Source organism: Panthera leo, chromosome D3, assembly GCF_018350215.1.
Source record: "Panthera leo isolate Ple1 chromosome D3, P.leo_Ple1_pat1.1, whole genome shotgun sequence".
NCBI lineage: Eukaryota > Metazoa > Chordata > Mammalia > Carnivora > Felidae > Panthera > Panthera leo.
Genome location: NC_056690.1, coordinates 58,528,165 through 58,549,965, shown reverse-complemented (window position 1 = coordinate 58,549,965; position 21,801 = coordinate 58,528,165). Strand labels below are relative to the sequence as shown.

Below are 21,801 nucleotides of genomic sequence, written 5' to 3'. Positions count from 1 at the left end.
AGTGCAAGGCCATGTGTGACCAAGGGAGCTGAGAGATAACCAGGGAAGTCTTATTGAAGAATAGGAGGGTTTACATTGCCAGGGAGAGGTGACAGAGAACTTTCCAGGTCCTTTAATTTCTCAGACAGCCCTGGGTCAGCTGCACTAGGGCCCAATGTGAAGCAGAGGGCTTGGGTGCCTGAGAAGGCAGATGGCGGAGGGCCCTACGTGATCCTGCAGGTGTGAGGGCTGTCCCGAGTAAAGCAGGGGTGACTTCACTAGTGGATGTCCCCAGGGCTCTCGCCAGCACTGGCTTTGACAATGAGGGACGGAGGGGCTCCGCTCCTGCCCCCAGACCTCCACACCAACTCTCAGGAAGATAGTTGCAGCAGAGGGGAAGCTGGGTGAAGATGGTCCCTACCTGGTCTGGTGGCAGAACATGTCTAAGAACCCCCTCGGTGGCCTCCTCTGTAGCCTGGTCTTGTTCTGGTGGGGTGTTCATTCCAGCCTTAGGGAGCCCCTTGCGGGGTGGGGAAGAGGGGACACACAGACAAGAAAATGGCCCTCACACAGGAACCAGCCCAGGTTGCACCAGGAAGATAAGGAAATTCATGTCTGGAACTGGGGGTTAATCCGGGCCATCTTCCCAGATACGGGAGGGATGCCCCTGTACTCTGGCCCACAGGGGGCTGCAGAGACCTGCGGACACCTGTGGACGCCTGTGAGAGGTAGAAGTGGCAGCCGGGAACTGAGAAGGGAAGGAGGGAATATAGGAAGGGGAGAGAGAGTCAAGAAAGAGCCAGGCTGGCCTGTCTGTCAATCTGTCTGCCTGCTCACTGGCCACAGGCCTCTCTTTCCACAAGAAGCCACGTTGGACAGACAGGTGAAGCCTTTGGACCAGCTCAATCATCGTATTTATTCTAATTGTATCGTAATCGTCCCCAAGGAGCCTGGTTCAAATGAGCTTGACATTATTAAAATTTTAATGCCCAGTTTTCATAGCTGAATGAATATTTAAAGGGTATGTCCCAGCTTAAGTTATGATGATGAAGAAATTAATGGAATGTCTTGTTTAATGCATGGATATGTGTTGATGCAAATAGTGGCAGAGATGGGGAGGGGGAGGGGAGGCAGAAAGAGGCAGAAGGAGCCACCAGCCCGCTCTCTGCTGCAGTAGGGACACAGAGGACCCCAAAACTTGGGCCAGGATCACTCGCTTCCCCTGATAGGACCCCGAGCTGGAAACAGAAACACAGTCAAAAGATTTAGCAAAGTCCCCAAAGACTGACCCCAGAAGCCTGCAGGGTGCATTCAGGGAGCTGTTTCTGACCCAGGGAAGGCAGCCCTGGGTTGCCAAAGACCCCCGTCAGGTACCCAGAGGCACAACCCAGGATGAAGGCCACAGAGGGACACAGGCACACACATGACACCTCAGCAAGAGAATCAACAAGGAGGGCACCTGCACCCCAGGTCCCACTAGCCCCCAGCCCCAGGCCCTTCTGGAAAGACAATACAGTGACTTAAAGGGATGGCTGGATAGAGGAGGCACAGATAGGGGAGAGGAAAGGCACCAAGAAGCGGGCTCTAGTGTCCTTGAAGCGTGGTGTTCACCTGTAAGGGATCGCCTGAGGCCATGTGGCCGACAGCTCCTGAGGCTGTGGCCAGCGTCCAAGCGTGCAAAGTTAGAAGAAGAACAAGGAGATGGCAGTCCCCCTCACACCATCTGACCCATCATCCTCTCTCGCTGTCCCCTTCCTCAGTGGCCATTTCCGCAGCCAGGCTGGCTCTGTCCACTTCCCCTCCTCAGGGAAGAACCAGGCCTTGGTGAGGCTGGACGGGGCTGGAGTCTGGAACAGGGAAGAGAGACACTGGCCGAGGGAGGAGATCTCCCTTGAGGCCCGAGGCGTCTGTGCAGAGCCTGCTCCAGCTGAGAAATCTTCCCAACTGAGCCTGACACTTTATTTCTGCTGAGAATTAAGAAAGCACCGGGCCGTATTTTATCTCTCCATCAAGGCTGGCACCTCTTCGACAGCCCCGCAAAGGCTGTCTGGATGCTGACCATCCCTAGATCATAATGAAACATGAAAAATCACCCCGGGAGCCACAGGTCCATGGGAACCGGTTCACTTCCGCTCCACGAGTCTGTATGGAGCACCCTGTGGGTGCCCAGCCTGTGGCTAAAGGCAGGTGGGAAACTGGATGAGAGCCTGGGTCCCTGCTGCCAGGAAGCCCACTGTCAAACTGGAGCCTAGCACCGAGTCATGGAGGAGGTAGGGAGGACTCGGGTGGGGCTAGGGGGCCTGGAGGGGCTGGAAATCAGGCCCAAGTCCATGAGCCTGGGACAGAGTATTCTTGAATGCCTACATATACCAAGGACAGGGGGACAGGCTGGCTGCCTGAGGGTGGGGTGTCCCCTGAGGTGGAAGGCTCCATGCCCAGGCAGATTCCATTTGCCTTATTTAATTTATCTTGTTTACTTTAGGGCTATTCCAGGAAGGAGGGACATTGTAGAAAAGGGTTGGATGCTGAGTCCCAGAAGGCACCGGATGGGACACAAGGAGTCCCCTGGCCCCCTCCTGGGGCCCTTCCCCAATAGCCAGAAGCCTGCTGGGGCTTCTGCGCCCTTTGCTCAAGAATTGCAAAGGAGGCTGTTTAACGGGGCCCCAGGACCCCCTAAATGAAGCCAGGATCTTCATTATGTCTCTCTTCCTTCTCCCTGTGATTGGAGCTTTCTATAACATACAATTTCCTCTGCTGGCAGGGCTTACGTACTGAGCACCTTTTTTCCTCTCAACTCCAGAAGGCGTGCCAAGTGGGAACCTTGTGGCAAACAATGACATCCTGACCCCCTCTCGGTGGCCTGGCCCCCAGAGTCCTGTCTGGCCCCCCGCAGGCCACCTGTGTCTCATTTCCTCTGCTCCATGCCCTGCCTCCTGCCTCTCTGTCCTTCCTCGTGGTGGCTCTGCCCTTCCGCTGGCCTTGTCTTCACCTTGCTGAGTCACAGGCACCCACGCTCCCCCACCCACTTGTCTTGACGCAGCCACAACTCACTTCGAATCCTAGACCAGAAGGCCCGAGGAAGCTTGTGACTGGCTAGTCCGGCCTCCGCACACACACACAGGAGGGGAACTGGCAACACAAAGTCACCTGGCGCAGGATTGGAAGCCTAGACACAGCCCTGGCAGACTCGGGTTCCTGGGCTCATCTTGCCGTGGGGGCGGCCCTGCCTCAGCTTCTCCATCCATGAAGTGGGGGTATTAGTCCCTGCCCTGTCTGCCTGTCGGGGTTTGTACACGAAATAAAAATGCAGTAAGGGATAAGGGAGGTACTTGACAGGCGAAAGCACTGGAAAAGACATAAAGTAGGATTCCATTTGCGTGATTCCTTCCGTTTTTATTGTCTGAAATATCTTGGGGCCTCTGGGCTGGAGAGCCCACCCCGTGGCCTCCAGCAGTGGCGAGGATTAAAGACAGGCGCCGTAGCCGCCGATGCTTGGAGTTCAGAGACCCCTAGTGGCCTGAACGGAGCACTGAAGCGGATCCCCGTGAGAGATCCCGGCTCAGGGAGGCGTGGGGGGGGGGGGGTGGGGACAGGCGGTGTCCTGTTGTCCTCCTGGCCCCCTAAATACCACGGGAGATGGGTAGCTGTGCCCACCCCACACACCCCCCCAAGGGGACAGCCCTAGCCGCACACTTGAGTTCGGCTTCAGCTGGGAGCTGGGTGGCCCAGAGCCTCAGGGACCCCTGGCACCCACAGCCCACATTTGTGAGACGGCTCGGGGTAGCCAGAGAGCAGCTTGTTTCGGCAAAGCCAGCTGTCTCCAGCAAGATCATAATCTCTGGCCAGGGATGCGCTGTGAGGACACCTCAGGTTCTGATGTCACAGGCTAGCAAGAGCTGTTCAAAGCTGGGAGGGGGACATCACAGAGTGTCCAGTCCAGAGAAGCCTTCCCGAGACAATGGAGCCCTGGGGACTGCATAGGAAAGGGGAGATGGGTGGGGCTTTGCTGCCCGCGTGCAGCTGCATTGGGGAGCAGTGGTGTGGGTGTATGTGTTGGTGGGTGTGGTCCTTGCACCTGTGTACCTATGAACACCAGTTACCTTTGGGTGTGGGTGTATGCCCCCTCACCCCAGGCCTGCTCTGACACTGTCCCTTGTGCTCTGTTGCAGATGAACCGGCCGATCCAGGTGAAGCCAGCGGACAGCGAGAGCCGAGGAGGTAGTAGCTGCCTGCGCCAGCCCCCTTCACGTGAGGGCTCACTTGTCTCTGCCCCCCTCCCCCGACCCGACCCTTCCTCCCTCTCCCTGATGCAGTGATGCAGCGACTTCCTGCCACCGCCCCCCCCACCCCTACCCCGAGCCCTAGGGATCTCATGGCTGGGAATTGGGACAGGGCTATGGAGCTCTGGGTGACTGGTGTGGGGAGAGAGTGAAGGAAAGTGGGGAGGTGACTGGGGTCTCCAGATGGGGCTCCTTCCTTCCTGTAAGTAAACGAGTAGCAGGTCCTGGGGTACTCTTCTGCCTCCTTTAGGAAATCCAAAGGGTGTGCCCACCTCCATGTCACCCAGGAAAGCCCCCTATGATGGAGCCTGAAAAGTTGAAAGGGTGCCAGGCTGGGCGAGAGGAAGTGGATTGTAGCCCTGCCCTGGGAAGGTTCAGACCACACTGGGAAAATCTGAGAAGGGCCGCCATGGAGGCTTGGGACCACTGAGGTCAAGATTCTGGAGACAGATCCAGGCAGACAGGGAGATGTCTGGAAAGGGACAGAATAGGAGGATACAGCCGCACCCCACAAGCATAGAGCTCCATTCCCCAGGGAGGCTCTGTCCCCTCCACTGCACACAGAGGCTCCACCAGGCCACGCTTCTGGCTCCCTCTGCCAAGCGCCTTCCCCCTGGGTTCTGTGCCGGGACAGGTCACATTCCTCTCAGCTTAGACAGGCACTGAGGAATTTCTCTCTCCTCTGTCCTAACTCCCTACAAAAAGTGTTTAGGAAATTAAGGGAAATAGGTAAAATAGGCAAAAGAGACTCGCAAATTCAGAGTCAAGATCCTCATCCTGAGAGAACTGTAGTGTGGCCACAGGTCCTGCCTGCCCCTGGGACCTGTGGTCCTTCCAGCTCAGGCTGCTGCCCTCTGGGCCCTCACGAGACCCTGACCTGGCTGTAAGGCCTCTATGTCTGAATTGGGCCTCAAATCCCACCCCTACCTCCTAGAGCCCAGCTGGTGTCTTTGTGCTGCCCCGAGGGGCCCCCTGGCCCAGGGCACTGACACACCTCCCTGTGGTCTTCTGAGAGCTTCCCATCCTGAGAACCCCGAGAGTGGAGGTGGGTCAGTTGAGATGTAAAAATGGCTCAGGGGTTAAGGGCCCAGGTAAGCAAAGCCCACCTGGTTTGTTCTATTCGCTCCTGCCCCTTTCCTGGCAGTCCAGTTACTTCGGTTTTCTGCACACACAGAGGCTCCTCAAATACCCAGTCCTAGGCATCCTTACCCTGGTGGTAAGGGTACTGTCCCATCTCACATAGGACTTCTCCTTGGTGGCACATCGTGGAACCAGGGGCCTCTCCTAAAGACTGTCTCCGGGAAGCAGGCCCAGCAGGCCCCAGGCCCCGGGTCACCCCGTCATGCAGTGACTCACCTGTAATACCCTGTTCGTGCAGCAGGGCCAGGATGTAGTGAAGAGCCCCTCTCCCTGGTGGGGAGAAACTCTGGTGTATAGGAAGGTAGCTCGAGCAGTAAGCGGCACCTGCAGTCCCAGAGAAGGGGCCCCGAAGTAAGTGGGGGACGCCAGAGACCTTGAGCAGATGGCACCTGAGCTGGCCTTGAAGGAGGGGAGTTTCCACCCCTGGAGAAGAAGTCAGGGTGGCATGAACAAGGCCCCACAGAGGGAGGCCCCTGAGGGGGCATAGGGGGCCCCTCGCGTGCAGAGCAGACAGCTCAGAGTCTGGCTGGTTTTCTCCAGAACCGGAGTGGGGTGTCAGAAGACGCCGTGCCCGGTGAGGCCGCGCTGAGCTCCAATGCAAACCCTTTCTCCTTCACTTGCCTTGGAGGCAATAGCTCTCTGACTCCAAGTTGCTAACCTCATCTCCTTTCTGCCATATATCTCCTGCCGATGACACTTGCCCCAAACCAGATTAATCAGCTCTTTTATTCTTCCTGCGGTGGAAAGGGGGGAAAAAGAGCCAAACCTAAACATCTATCTATTAATTGCATATTCAATATTAAACAGTGAGATGATCCTGAGTCAGCACTATCACCAAGCTATTTAACAAAAAAAAAAAAAAAAAAAAAAGTCAGTTTAAAATAATTTAATATCCATTAAATACTTTTTCTGGTGGGAAGAGGATGGGGAAGAGGTGAATGTTAAAAAAGATGAAAGAAATGGGAGCAGAGAAGGGTGTGAAAGGCGGCTGAGGGAAGAGCAGGGTCTCAGGTGAGAGAGGCAGAGCCAGGCTGCATAAGGATCTCCCGGACCACCCCATGAGACATGAGAGACCACAGCTGGAGGGGGTCAAAGAAGAGAGCTCACTGTGGCCTGGAGCAGGCAGGGAGGGCTTCCTGGAGGGAATTGGACCGAGAGGTATAGACTTGGTGGGAATAAGTGAGGGCACAAAGTGAAAATGGAGCCCTGAACACAAGACCAAGGGGTTGGACTTGTCTCCATGAGAAGCAGGGAACCCTGATCCTGGTGGGGGCACCAGGCAGAGAGAAGGCATCATAGCCATAATGCCCCTGTGCAGGGAGAGAGGTGTTGGCCCCTGCTATTGCCACCAAGAGCCAGGGCTCCAGTTAGGCAGGGAAGGAAAACCCAAAGAGAAAGAGCCTCCCCAGGAGCCATTTCTCTGCAAGGAGATTCCAGTTAACCCCACAGAGCTCTCTGGAGCAAGTTATATTTAAATTGAGTCACCCTCAAATCAGCAAACCAACTCATGAACCAGAGGAATGAGGCAGACTAGGGACAGAGAGGAACCTGGGAGCCCCCCACCTGTCCTGGTCATCTCAGAGGCAGTGACTCTCCCTAAGTCATGCACTTGAGTTCCTCTGCCTCCCAGCAGGCAGGTGTATCTGCCCAGTGAGCTGGTTCATGGTCAGCATCTGAATTGGGTCTCACGGCTGCAGGGGCCCTTCAGCCACTGGGTTTCACTCTCAGTATCTGGATTAGCACCCACAATGTGCTGCCCTGTAGCTCTAACCTCCTCCCCATCCTCCCTGGTCCCAGCCCAGGGGAGCACCAAGGCCAGAAGACAGGACAGCCCCCTACCCCAGGCAAATGAGGCTCCTGTAGCCAGGTATGGGCACCCCTTTGAGTCAGTCAGGCTCTGAGCACCCTGGCCTTGGTCAGAAAACATGCTGGGGGGGCCCCCTGGGCTGGACTGGAGGAGGCTGGGGCTGGGGAGTGTGCCCACCTCCCTCAAAGGGCCCAAGAGGGAAGAAGTGGCTGAAGTCTGGATTAGGTGTAGCTGATATTGGCCTGATCCCACCACACCCCACCACTGCCAGACACACACCGTCACCAGAAACCACCCCTATGTTTTCTCAGCAACCATCAACAGGTCAGAAGTTTCAGTTACTGTGGGCCTTATCCGTGCTGTGTTTGGAAGAATTCCGGGAGGCAGTCACACATGCTGCACCCCTGCCCCGCCCTGACATGCCATATACCCACACTGACAAAGGCACCCACACAGACCCACACGCATGGAAAATAAATGTCCCCACTGGGAACAGAGTGGCTGGGGGTGAAGCAAAGACTGGGGCCACTTGATTTTATCTCAACATGAAGTGACAGAAAAAAACAACAACATGGGGCGCTGATGAGCTGGAGAAGTTAGGAGTCAAGATGGCTTGGTAGGAAGTCCCAGGAAAGAAGGTATTGGGGTTGCCAAGGGGCCACCCACCCCTCGGAAGGGGTAGGTGTGGCACTGGGGAGTCCCTCCAGAGGGAAAAGTGAGCAAGGCTGAAAACTGTGTTCTAGGGCCTGCCACCACGGCACTCACCCCTCTGCAGGGCCTGGAACTGGAGACCACACACACACACACACACACACACACACACACTCCAGAGGACTCAGGCTTTGGCTGGGACATGTGAAGCCCCAGCTGGGGGAGAGAGGTCATAGCTCATGATGGGGACTGCTGCGGGGCTTCCAAGTCCCCTCCCTGTCCAGGAAGGCCTGAGGAGGCTCAGAGAAGAGGGGCCACAGGGGCAGCTGTGACTGAATCCAAGCAGGGAGACTGACGGAGGCCTGATGATGGCGGAGGGTGGATGTGGTCAGGAGGACTGAGCTCCCTGTACAAAGTCCTATTGTCCCCCCACTGGCTGCAGGGCCTGGGGGAGGCTCGGGACAGATTGAGGGGGGTGGCCCTGAGCTCCAGCCCTGGAGGGGTACTTGCAGTAAGCCACCATCTAGGGAGCACTTACAGAAGCTTCTAGAGGGTGAAGGAGCTTCTTTTAGGTACCCCCCCCCACCCTGCCCCGCAAGTCTTTCAGAATTGCCTGGGTTGAAGGACTCCACAGCAGGTTCCCTTTCCTCCCTCTGCTTTTCCAGAACTGGGAGCCCACACACACGTGCTTCCCTCCCCAGCCCCCTCTTTCCCTCCTGTATCAGTCGTGGGGGGGAGGGTTGGGGGGAAGCCCGGCAGGACTAGGAGGGCACAGGAGGGCTGGGGGCAGGTGTGACAGCCTGGGAGTCATTCCGTGTGCACTCAGTCCCCGAGGCAGGTGCGGGTCAGTCAGTCAGCCACGTCCTGCAGCCCATCACTGCTCCCCCGTTCATTTAATGGCATCTTTGGGGCCTCTATGCCCCCCTCACTGTGGCCGGCACTCATGTGGCAGTGGAGTCCCGCCGGGCTGGCTAATGAGGTTGGACACAATGCATGTGAACGCGGCTCTGAGACCCTCCCCGAGGCCACGTTCCCCACCAGAAAACCGTGGCTGATTCAGTCCCCCCAGCCCTTCCACCATCTGTAGCCCCATCGGTTCCTGCGGCTTTTTAAATCCTATTAAGTTCCTCATTTCTCCTCCGAGCATTATTTTATTTCTAAACAGACGCAGACAACGTGCTAAGGGAGGCCAGGGAGACCAGCTGAGGGGCATGGGCAGCTCCCTGCTGCTGCCAGGTCCCGGGGCCCCAGGAGACCCATGGCCACACTGTCAACCTCCCCAGGCTGGGTGCCTCACTTCCAGACTTTTCTAGCTCTTCAGTCCCATACTCTAGGTAGGCAATTTAGCGAGCGTTTAGAGGAAATAGATGTGCAGGCTGGTCCCGCCGTATGAAAATTCAATAGAAGTTTCAATTTTCTCATCTTAGATGCCAACAACTGTCTCACTGACAAAAGCTTCTGGGTAGACAGAAATCCCTCAGGATTCTGTTAGGAACCCTCGGCCCACACGGGATGGAGTACACAAAAACATAAAGCTAAAGGGTGGTGGCGGGAGGGGGGGGTGGGCAGAGTACAATGAAGATTAATCTGAAATTATACCAAGACAGTAGGAAACAAGGTTTATAAAAAGAAACCGATTACTCTAGACAGCCTCCCCCTGGAGATGCAGTGCAGCAGGGGAGAGGGGGAAAGTGTGAGGAAAGTCTTGAAGACCAGTGTGAACTCCCTGTGGGGACCTCCTGGGTGAGGCTCCCCTAGGGGTGGGGTAGGGTGGGCAGAGCCTGAAGCCAAAGCACAGCATCACTAGGACAGTCAAGTCCCACAGGCTGAGCCTTTCCACCTCTGTCCCCGTCTCTCCCCTTTGAGGCATCAGAGCCTCCCCCGGGTCAAGCACGTTCTGACCTCTACTTTGGGGCTCTGGGTTTGTATCCTGCCTGAAAGACCCCAGAATGAGCAAAGCTGACCCTAGCCCAGCCCAGGGGGTGCAATCCTGGGCTGAGAAGGGGTCCGGCAACTGCTGCCCCAAAGCAGACTTCTAAAAGAAAAGCGATCTGTACCTCAGAGCAGAAAAGGCTCTACCCTCACCAGGCCCCATAGAAGGGGCTGTGTCTCCCCACAGAAGGCCCGAAAGCTGGGCAGCGTGTGTACTCCATTGTGGGCCCGTGATGCCTGTGTGTGATTGTGTATGTGTTGGGGGAGTGCATTTCCTTCTTTTGCACACCCCCCCCCCCACTGGACCCTACAGACCCCTTAGCTCATGGGGACAGTGACATCCTCCTCCTCCCTTCCCACAGCCATGTCTGGGCCCAGAGATGGGCAAGGGGTGGTGGTGAACCTTTAGCTGGGGAATGGCTAACTTCCCTGTTGGACAGGGAACCCCGAGGCCTGGAGAGGCCCCTGGAGCCATATGTCCACCCTCCCCCATGAGTCTGCCTCTCACCCTGCCCCTCCTGTTTTTAAAAACTGTCAAGAAGAAAAGCAACTCCACAGTCCATTTGGGCCTCCTTCTCCGGAGCTCGGAAACCCTGTTTCCCCATCCCCACCAGAATGTCTCAAGCTATAGATTGTAATGATTTCCCTTAAACCCCAGCCCCAAAGCCAAGGTCCCGGCTGATCTTTCATGTACCTGAATTCTTGATTTATTTTGGACTGATCTTGAAGAAAAGCCATTGCAGCTTTCAGCTCAGGAAGTTTGAGTCAGACATAAGACAGCAGGGCCCAGACAGTTGCAGTGTTTAGGGAGCAGCCTGGGTAGGGGTCACTGTCGCCCTGCCTGGCCCTGTGATGTGCCTTTGGGAAGGGCTAAAGGATTAGACACCTCAGAGCCAAGCCAAGTGGCCCACCAAGGGCTTGGATTCTTTATGGGCAGGAAGTTCTACCACGTGTCTGACCACCATCCTTCCGATTTTTGGTAAAGCATTTCCAACTGTTAGGTTCCCTAGATCATCGTGCAAGGTCTCCCTGACCCGGGATCTTATTCTTCATAATTCCTGTTCCTTAAGAATCTTCGACTCCTTTCTTTCCCAAGCCCCTTAAAAAGAAAGAAATTTTAAAACTCCAGGAAGCTTCTCTAGTTTACACAACTGAACCCAAACAGCAGCTTCGGGGAAGACAGGTCTTTCTGCTTGGGGAAGGAGGTGGCTGGTGAGAAGGGTCCCTAGTGAGGCCCCCACAAAGGCTCCAGCAGGCAGGCACGCATTATAAATACCTCAGTAACTCCTGCCATAGGTGTGAAATTATAATTAACTGCAAACCTGCTGAGTTTCAACGGACTTTAGATTTTCAGCTGGGGAAAGGGGTGTTGATTGATCTGCATTTTGTTTTCGAGGGTTTTTTTTAATCCATTCGGCAAGTTAAGTTGAGACTCGCGGCTCCTCGCCAAATTCCCTCTGGCCCCGGCTAATTTAGCAAAGGATTGTTTCAGAGGAAATGGGATATTAATCATTGCAAATGGGCTCCTGGATGATATTTAGAAGCTGCTGCATGTGTGCCCAGGCTGAAGGGGCTGATGACAGAAATTGGAATGGAATGACAGAGAGAGGGGACCGTGGGCCTCTGTCTCCCACCCAGTCGCCACTCTCGTGGCCTCCTGTGGCAGGCACTGTGTGGGCATACGGGAGGAAGACCCCTACTTCTGCAGGAGATGGGCAAGATGAGAGAAAGAGAATGTTACAAGCAGCCCTTCCTGGTCCAGGCGGTCCTCAGCACTGCACTGAGTCAGCCCTGGCATGGCCGAGACATATCCAGTGCCCACCTGGCCCCTGGCACACTCGGGCAGCCTTAACAACACAAGAGTGGGATGGGGCAGGGAGAGGTAGCATGGATCAGAGAGATCAGAACCAGTAACGCCTGCTTGGGCTTCAGAGGCGAGGGGATTTGAGCAAGGAAGGGCAAAACTTCCAGATGGGAAAATAACCTGAGCCAAGGCAGGTTTGGAAGATGCCGAGAGGCCAGAATGAGGGGTCCTCCTTGGGGGGAGGATGAGATATGGAAGCATTGATTCCAAGGTGCTTTAAATGCATTTCGGCCCAGGGACGCCATCTAAAGCTCTGGGGCAGGGATGTTCCACCAGCTGTGGGACGGGAGCCAGAGCAGGGAGACGAGCAGCACAGTCCCGGGCACCATACCCGGGTACTCTGACTCCACATGTCCTGCCCTTCCCACAGTGATGCCTCGCGACCCCCTTTTGTAGAGGGGATGATGACACCCCCTTGGATCTGCCATAGGTGGGGTGCAGTTGGCAAACTGTGGAATCTTCCCTGATGACGATAGCTGCAATTATTTTATTCTTAGGGTCCGGTCCATGGGGAATGAGAGGAGGTGACAGTTGGGGCGGGGGGTGGTGAAGACCTTTGACAGGCGTGATTAACAAAGTGCAAATAAAAATCATACTGCCTAGGGCCTGAGCGGCACTGAGCATGTGGATTACCACACTGGGGTGAGAACAAGGAAGGCTTCCTGGAGCAGGTGATTATTGGGATAACAGGTTTACCAAGAGGTAGCATCTAGGGTGAAGTGTCACAGGCAAAGAAATGCAAACCAAGACAAGCAAGGCAAATATGTGGCATCTGAGATCTTTTAAAAATAATATAAGAACAACTAGCAGTGCCTGACTGGCTCAGTCAATAGAGCATAGGACTCTTGATCTTGGTGTCAGGAGTTCAAGCCCCACGTGGGGCATAGAGATTAATTTTAAAAAAATTTAAAAAGATAGAGTTTAAAAATAAAATAGAAGAACTGGTTTGGCTGGACAGGAGTGTCCACTTTCTGGAAGAATCAGATTTGGCACATTGTGGGTCTCCTTGCTCCTCACATTCCAGGGCACGAACATTTATGCTCGTGCACACAGTGTCTGAGTCAGAGACGGGATCCTGTCCCTTCTCACCCTTCAGTCCGAGTTCACCAGGCCTGTCCCGGAGTGTCGTTTCTCTGTGTTGTCAGTCTGTTCGGTCTTCCTGATCAGACGTGCTCTGCCTTCTGGGAGAGAGGTCGCTCCTTCCCCACCCAGCCCAGCCCAGCACACATGGGAACCAGGCACGCAGCACCTCCACTTTATGGAGGGGAAAATGAGGGCTCAGAGAGGAGAGGTAGGTATCCACGCAGGCAGTAACCAGCCTTTACACCTCAGCCTTTCCTGGCCGGCCTCTATGACTTGCTGCCTTCTCGCGGGTCTGTGCTGGGGTGCTGGCACCCACAGCAAGCTCTCCCTGTGTCAGTGCCACCCATCAGATGCACAGAGGGTGAGGAGGGACCACAGCCTTTAGGATGGGCTCTCCAGCATTTCACTCCCCTCACCGAGGCCCTCTGGGGGGACTTAGGGCGGGTCTGACCTGGGTGCAAGCCTAGTCAGAAGGAACATGAGCCTGTCTGTGGCACGTCGAGCCTGGAGGCTCAGCTGAGAAGGGCAGGTGGAGAAACTCCATAACTGCCCGGCAGAGAAGAGCCCAGCTGGGCACTCAGGGCCTTTTCTGTCTGGGCCTGGTGAGGAGAAAGGCTTGGTGGAAGCTGACTTCAGCAAGGACCAGCCAGTGCAGGTTTTCTTTTTGACAGACCCATGATCCCCCCATCATGATGTCACATCACAACACTGGGTAACTGTCCCAACTGTCTTAAGAGGTCTAAGGCTGGACATAAATGGCCAATTGCTGAGAAGAGATGGTCTCTGCCCCTGGAGAGCTGACCATGAAAGACAGATGTGTCAGGGGCCCAGGAAGACACCTTCAAGGCTTTGCTGAGCTACAGGCCCTAGAGAAGCTCTCAGTCTGGTGGGGAGATCAGTTCAAGGCCTCACGGGCACCAGATGAGCAGTGGAGACAGTGAGCCTTAGCTGGCAGAGGTGAGAGCTGGGCAAGGCGGAGCAGTCAGGGCAGGCTTTCTGGAGAAGGCTCTCTGTTGCACAGGATTAAGGCTGACAAGGAATGGAGGCCCCATGGCCTAGAGCCTATCCAGGAAAAATGAGGAAACCAGTTGGCCTGAGGGGAGGGTTTCAAGGAATGCCCTGCTAAAGAATTGGGGGTTTTCTGGAAGATGATAGGGAATCTGGAAGAGGTTGGTGATTGATGGGAGCTGGACCTGGGAAGACTGGCCACCCACACAGAAGACTGGACAGGGTGTCAAGGGGACCAAGGACAGATGGATGGATGTGCCGGGGGTGAGGGGATGGGCAGGGGGCAATGGGAGTTAAACTGTAAGTTCAAGAGCCCTATTGTCACCATGACACCTAAGCCCCAAAGCTGTCCCTGCCCTGCCCAGTACCTGATGCCTTTAGACCTCCAAGTACACATCTACTTTCAGACACACACCCGCTCTTGGATGGTCCTCTCTGACCCTTCTCAGCTGCCCAGCTCCACGTGGTCAGAGCCCTCATCAGGGTCCATCCTGCTGGCATCCTTCTTCCAGCTGTTCCTCACTGGTCTTCCTGGCTCAGAGCCCCTTTCTGGCCCTCTGCCTGAGCCATAGCGCCAGGCAGCGGATGTGAGTTTCTCATCTCTCTGCGGAGATGGTGTCTTCTTTGGGGGCAGGTGTGTCTGGCTGTCCACAGAGTCTGGCTGGGCACCAGCCTCCGGCAGGCCGCCCTCAGCGCTGGCACCAAGAGGCCAGGCTCACACTCATGTCTCTAAGAAGAATCTTCTCCACCACGCTGACTCTCTGCTGGCCTAAAAGCAGCCCCCTCTTGGGTCTCCCCACCCCCGCAGCCCCTCCAGAGTCAGGCCCACAGGCAGGGGGCCGAGGTGGGCAGTGGGGCGGGTGCCACTGACATTGGCATTCTCCTTGCAGCGCATCTTAATAATTTAATGGCTATTAGCAGGGCCTCCATGGTGGTGGGGGAGGGGGCGCAGGGGGAAGATTTATAGAGAGAATTCACTCCAGGTTGGGGTTTTGTCTTCCTCTGTTTTCCTGGCATTTATCATGCATGTTTTAATTTGGATCGGAGAGTTGCTACCATCTGGCCATTATCGCAAAGAAATATTCATTTTCACTGAGTGACACAGGCTCCATTCATCACAGAGTGCGCTGATTGCCCCGCGAGTGTGGGGCTGAGCTTTCTCCTTCATTTGAAATGAACCTTGAGCTATGAGCAGGTCTCGTTTGTAGGGAGCAGAGGCATGGGGCCAGTGGCTGCCCTGACGCCCCCCCACCCCCACCCCGGCTAGGTGGGTAGGGAGCGTTTTGGGGAAAGGCCAGGGTGGGAGTGGGAGAAACAAGCCGTCTTCTGCCACCAAACCCCTTCCACCTGCCCTCACCTCTCCTGGGTTGGGGTACTGGTGCCCCCCATAGTCTCCTCCCATGTTTCTGGCAGCCAGTCCCCCCACCGTGTCCAGGGCAGTCCCTAGGCCAGGAGACAGAGATGGCAAAGGTGGCCCCTCTGCCTGGTCCCTGAGCCCTGGGCATCTGATAAATGTGCTGATGTGGGCCTGCCAAGGGTGGATTTGCCTCAGCAACCTTGGTCTCACAGAGTAGCATTCTGGTAGTGTCATTTCAGGTCAGGGCTGTGTGGGGGACAGAAGGGCTCCTCGTTCTCCTCTCGTCACGTTATGGTGGCACCATCAGGGCTGGGCCTGTGAGAAGAGACGTGTCTGCCTCCAATTGGGACGTTTCCAGAGTGTCACCCTTGTACCCACCCTTGTTGCTCACTGCAACACGCCATCAGGGGCTGCTGATGTCAGCGAGGGGCATGGAACCAAAGGCATCCCGGGGGGCATAATGGAGCATCCCTCACCGGGTGGAGCCCCACCTCATACCCCCTTAATAAGCAGGCAGCCACATCTGCAATAGAGAGAAAGGAGGAGAAAATATCTTCTCAACCATTTTAAATAGTGAGTCAGGGCACCTACAATTTATAGGGCCCTTCTGTGTTTCCTGCCCCCATCAGGATTCAGATTCACAGTATGAAGACATCAGCTGAGCAGTGCCCCTCAGCCCCAGCATTAGACACCCACAGGAGGGGAGCGAATTAAAACCAGAATCAGCTTCACGGGGGAGATACTTGCTTTGCCAAAAAGGTAAAATCAGACAGCGGGGCCAATTTTCATCTTTAGAGGTTCCACTTTCCGAGATCTTGGCACGAACCCAGGGGCCAACTGGCTTTCCATGATCTCTGTACTGGAAACTGTGGCCAGACGTCGAGGCCCTGACCCCCCTCTAGGACCCAACCCAGGTTTAGCCAAGACCCAGGGGACTGTGCTGAGGTAACAGGAATCCAAAGGGAGGCCTCTGCAAGCTTTACTGTCCCTTCCCCATCAGAGAAAGGAGCCACAGGCCTTGTGTGCTCTACACACCCCATACATCATGGGTAAGCCAGCATGACTTTTGACCTCAGGTGGCTTACAGTCTGGCTGGGATGCAGGTGAAACCAATGAAGCCATTAGGAAGCAGGAAAAGACCTTGAATCAAAGCACTAAGTTCACCACAAGTGAGGGCCCTAAGGTGTAGTACAGGAACCCAACTGACCTCAGCCACCCCCTGCATGGGCCAAGTCCTTGCACTGGGTCACTTCTCCCCACTCAGTGTCTGAGGTATTATTACTCCATTGTATAGATGAAGCACTGAGACCCAGAGCTTAACTTACTGGGGTCACTAGCTGGTAGGTGCATCTGCAAAGAAACTCAGGCCCTTCTGATTCGACCACCAAGCTCTGTATCTGGAAAAACCATGGACGACTTTGAGTAGCAAGTGGCATTTCAGTTGGATAGGATGGGAGTAGCGACATCCTAGGAAGGGGGACCTACCTGCCCGCCGGTCCTCACCGTCTGGTTTTCCATCCTGGCACTTGTTGAACTAAATGAACTGTCCTCCACCCTACGGGCTCCTCCTCCCTGTGGAAGCCTGGGCTGAGGTCTCCACCTCCTTCTGGAATGCAGGGACTTTGGCTAAGCTCCGAGAAGGTCCTCTCCCCTTCCCCCCGCAAGAATGCGAAGCGGGCACCCCCTCCCCTCCCTTGGAACTCATTCCGTGACACCAGCAGCTCTGAAACATCTGCTCCTCCATCCCGGACCCGCAATTTGAATAAATTACCCCGACGTGGCGGCAGCCTGTTATTAATGGCTTGAGTTTTATAAGATGCTTTAGTTCAATAACACTGTAGCCCGACGCTGCGCTTCTCCCAGATATTTTTATATTTTGCCTCTTCCCTGCCTCCTTCCTCCCTCCATCCTCTGGCTGCCTCCAGGGCTCCAGTCCTGGCTACAACCCCACCACCCCCCTCCTCGGGCACCCCGCTGGGTCGTACCCAGGAACTGGGGACCACCAACCCCCTCCTGCTCCCGCTGCGGTTCATCCAGCACCCACCCTCGCAGCCTGATGCTTCTAAGCATCCTCGCGCCCACCGTCCTGCTGTCCGTGTCAGGAGCGGAAAAGGGGGGCCCACAGCCAGATTGGTTGCTCCTCCCCCAGCATCCCCCAAAGGAAACCCACAGGGACAGAGCGGCTGGAAGTGGGGCGATGCACAGAGAACACTGACCATGGACCCTGTTTCTGCACCCCTGATCGCATGGCCGGAGCTCTCCTGCCTTTGGGGACATGTCAGGAGCCTGGGGAGCAAACTCACTCTCCCCAGTTGGGCTGTCAGTGCTCCCAGCGTGGGAGGAACCACGTTCTTGGTTTCTTTCTTTATTTGCCTGTTCCTGGCTCCTCATTCCTTTGTTGGTTTGTGCTCATGCTCCACACACCTCCTGCGTGAAGCCCTCCCAGGTTACCTCCAAGGCAGGGATCTGGCTCTTTCTACATGCCCAGACACACCCCTTCCCCACTGTCCTCTGTCCTCTGTTTTATCTCCCCACAGCTTGCCAGTCTGCCTTCTAATAGAACCTCCTGGGGCCTGGCCAGCATCTAACTCACAGCCAGCCCTTCTAGAATGATTAACAGCAGGTGCTCATACTGTGCGTTACTTCTACAAGCTTGTTCATCTGTGTGGGTGACACTTCCTGCAAAGAATGGGTGCACTTGCTGAAAAGAGAAAAGTGGGTCAAAGGGTGGGAGGGTTTGTTCACTGGGGATATAGGATAGAAAACATTGAGGTTTAAATAAGTAGCCAATGTAGTCATATCTTCAGTCTGTTCAAGAAAAAAAATAACGTAGACCACAATCATGGTCAAGAAGGACAGAGAGGCAAGCTCCTTGCTAGCTGTGCCCCCAGCTCAGGAAGCTGTGGGTACAGGCCTGGCAGGCCGCCCGGAGGCTCTGAGCCAGGAGAGCCTAATTCTTTTGAGCCTCCCCCCCCCCCCCCCCCGGGGAGTTGGCCCCAGGAGAGCTAGGGAGCCTGTGACTAGGAGAAGCCAGAGTGAGTGTCTGGAAGCAGAAGGGAAGGATGTGCCTTTGTAAGGGGTGGGGGTGGGAGGCAAGAAGGTAGGGTGTCCCGCCCGGCAGGAGGCCAGACCCCCCAGTCTCTGCCCCGGGGGAGGGTCCTGGTGAACCTGAGTGGCCCAGATGTGGTACTCCACTCTTGGAGGACCCTTCTGCACCAGGACCAAATGAGCTGTGTAGTTCCCTGTTCCTGCGGACCCAGTAGTGACCCTGCCATTGGCTCTAAAGGGAAGCCTTCCTGGGCCTCTTCTCCCTTCTCCCACCCTCTTCTGAGGGCTCTAGGACGCGGAGGCTCTTACCACTTCCCATTTGGCCTAATATTACTGTGGGACTCTGCCTTTGCCAAGAGCCCCACCATTATAACATAATTACTGCTGAAAATGACCTTTAAAATATATTTTAAATTCAAAATGTCTTTAAACCCTTCACTGAGCACCATTTTTCAATTTCAACGACTGTTTTCATTTTTGGGGGGAGTGAGGGGTGGGGAGTGGAGGAAGGAGCCCTCCCCCTGAATGGATTTCAAATGTTAATCTCCCCCTGCTACGGAGAAACTGAGCCGGCTCAGGCCACACCTTGCACGGGGCCTGGGGAGGCTGGTGGGAGAGCACAGCTAGACCACTTGGCCCTTCTGTGACACTCTCACTTATCCCAGGGCGCTTGAGTAAGAGCTAGAAGATGCTCTGAGAGCCCTGGGCCGACTGCTCTCCCTCAGCCTTGCTTCTCCTTATTCTCCTGGCTGATGATGACCCGTGTCATGCAATGTTTAGTCCCCTGCCTGCTAAGTGCCCTCCAGGGGCTCCCAATTTCTGCAGGATGGAGACCCCTCCACACCCTGCTCTCCCATACCTCCGTTTCATGCCTGTTTGCTCTGACCTGACTGGTGCGCCCTGTCCCACAGGCAGCCTGTGCCCCTTGCTGCTTTGACCGCTCAGTGACAGCAGCCATCTGGGAGGAAGATGGACCAGAAGCAAAGGTGGTAGAGGAATGCCCTCCCCACAGGCTCACATAGGCGGGCCTGACCTGTGGGACACACCACACATTGCTTCAGCCCACCCGTTCTCCATCCCCCGGCCCCTGGGAAACTGCTGTGCCTCCCACCTGGCACGTCCCCATGCTCTGTCCTTACTAGTCCTGTCCCTCCCTCCCCCTCACCTCCTCCAGGAAAGCTGGGCTGGGAGTCCCACTAGTCCTTACTAGTCCTGTCCATCCCTCCCCCTCACCACCTCCAGGAAAGCTGGGGTGTCACTCAGCACCTTCTGATGTGGTCACTGTCTAGTGTCCTCCCTCATAGGTGATCTCATGGCAGTCTGCCCTTGGTACCGCTTGTCCCCACATCAGAAGGGGCCTCTACAGGCCATGTGATGGGGACAGGCAGGAGATGGAGGCAGGGGGAGGCCTTCTGGCACCTTACATGGAGCGGGTTTTGGAAGGACTCAAGTCCCGTAGATGCTGACAGGAGCTCCATTCTCCCCCTCTCCACTGCCAGCAGCAGAAGAGGGTAGAAGCACGAGGCAGAGGAGGGGGCTCTGATGTGATAGACGCATTAGGTGGTCACTCCGTCCATCTCCACCAGGAAGGGGGGCCCAGTGGGCATCAGACAGTTCCTCCAGTGTATTCTTAGGACTTTTCCTTAAATGACCCGATTCCCATAGCATCCAACTTGTTTACTGTGAAAGACAACATACATTCCAAAGCAAAACCAAAATGATGTGGGCACCATCCAGTTCTGTAGATCACCTGAATTTTTAGATTGTCCATAGTTTTGAATGACCCCTGTCCTCTGCCATGGAAACTAGGATCCCTCAATGCTGAGAAGTCCTTGATGGAGGCTTAGGGCATGACCTTGGGGCCATGCATATAAAGGACCTCATATAAAGGAGCTCAGGGCATGTGGAGGGAGAGCGGTGATAAGGCACCCTGGGCTCAGAAGAGGGGGCTTGTGGGGATTTTGAGCCCAAGTCCAGTTGTTGCAATACCTGCTGCCTGACAAGGTTCTGAGAAGGGTGAAAAGGTGTCAGGTGGGCAGGAGACTGGTCTGAAGTGACGAGCTTCCTGCAGAGAGTGAGGTGCCACAGGGACAGAGCAAAGAGCAGCATGGGGCAGGGCAGACATGAGCCACCATCCCGGCTTGGCCTCTCCTCCTCCGGTTCCTCACAAGCCTCCACCAGTTGGCATTCCCCAAACCAACTTGATACTCTCCCCAAATTGAAGAATCTAGAATATTTCCCTATTTTCTGTCCTCTCTGACTGACTTTCAAGAGTTTCCCTCAATCCAGCCCCAGCTGTTCATCCCCTCCATCATGATTGTAGGGTAGACATGGAGTTTCTCAGGCATTGAAGCATGAAGAGGTCTAATGTGACTCACCTTGCAGTATGGTCATCTTAAGAGAAGAATGCTGTCCAGAATAAAGGAGGTGATGGTTCTACATCTATTGATAAGAACACACCCCCATTTTACAAATGAGGCACTTGAGGTTCAAAAGAACTAAATGATTTGCTTATGATCACACAAAAATAATAATAATTGGATTGGAACCCAGATGTGCATGACTCTGAAGTCTTGGCTGTAAGCCCCTTCTCTCTTCATTCATTCTCCCAATCCTGCCCAGCCACAAACCCAGCTCAAAGCTCAAAGCCTCCCTCCTCTAGAAAGCCTCCCTTGCTTGCATCAGCCCTCCCTGACCTCTCCCACCCTCTGCACAATCCTTTTTGCGCGAGTGTGTGCAGCTTGCTCTTCAGTAAGGCCACAAGTTCCCTAAAGGTCAGAGAGTAGCCCCAGCCCACACATCTTCCTGCGGATCCTCCCCAGAGCCAGACCCAGGTCGGGGAACCAGGGCAGGCCCACCTTCCCACATCAGTGTCGTACCTCTTCCTCTGCCTGCACGGGCCCAGAGCAGGCAGGCAGCCTGGACAGTGGTGGCAAGGGCAGCAGAGCAGGGAGAAGGTGGAAGGTGGAAGCATGCCTTGCCAGGGGGACATACGTGCTCCGTGATGTATAGGAACGAGAGAGTGCATCGTTTTCCATACTGTGTCACAAATATCATATTTATAACATCAATTAAATGCCGGTGACTTCAATCATTTATAATAGAGACACAGCCACTCAGTGAACCATTAGCAGAGTCAGCGCCTTCTCCCTCCTAGCAGGGTCGGACTGAGGGATGGCTCAGCCTGGGCTGGGTTCCCAGTATTTCCCTGGAGGGGCTCCCGGGGCTCATGGAGTGGGAGAAGGGGCGACCTGGAGCAGGAGAGCCCCCACCTGGGGAGGTGCGGCCCAGGCAAGGCTGAGTTGGGAGAAACCATTTGCTCCCACCTGCTGCCTTGCATGAGCCCCCAGTGCAATGAGCTGGAGGGAGAAGGGTCCTCGGGGCTGTCCCGGGCTTGCTCCTCCAAGAGCACTTACCCCACAAACTTTACTGCTGGGACCAGAGCCATGCCTGGGGGCTATGGGAGGTTACAGGCCCTGCCCTCTGGAAATGCTGTGGAGGATGTGGTGCAGGGGTGCGAGACGCAGGGCCACAAGCTCTCAGTGCAGGGGTGCAGAACGCAGGGCCACAAGCCATCAGCGAGCACCTACAGTGGCAGGGAAACCACGCCCATCTCTATTTCTTGCACGTCAGCTATGGTGGAAGAGAGACG

The 21,801-nt window shown here is 55.4% G+C and overlaps 1 protein-coding gene across 14 annotated transcripts in view; it reads left to right on the top strand.

The window, feature by feature from the left end:
• Nucleotides 1–21,801, top strand: part of CELF4 (CUGBP Elav-like family member 4) — a 296,796-nt gene that overhangs the window by 220,297 nt on the left and 54,698 nt on the right. For 8 of the 14 annotated variants that reach the window (XM_042909700.1, XM_042909699.1, XM_042909696.1 and 5 more), the window contains exon 3: nucleotides 4,149–4,197. In XM_042909700.1, the coding sequence (XP_042765634.1) occupies nucleotides 4,149–4,197 (49 nt within the window). Of the gene's footprint in view, nucleotides 1–4,148; nucleotides 4,228–21,801 lie in introns of all 14 variants that reach the window. The other 6 variants (XM_042909692.1, XM_042909693.1, XM_042909691.1 and 3 more) reach the window with 1 other exon arrangement.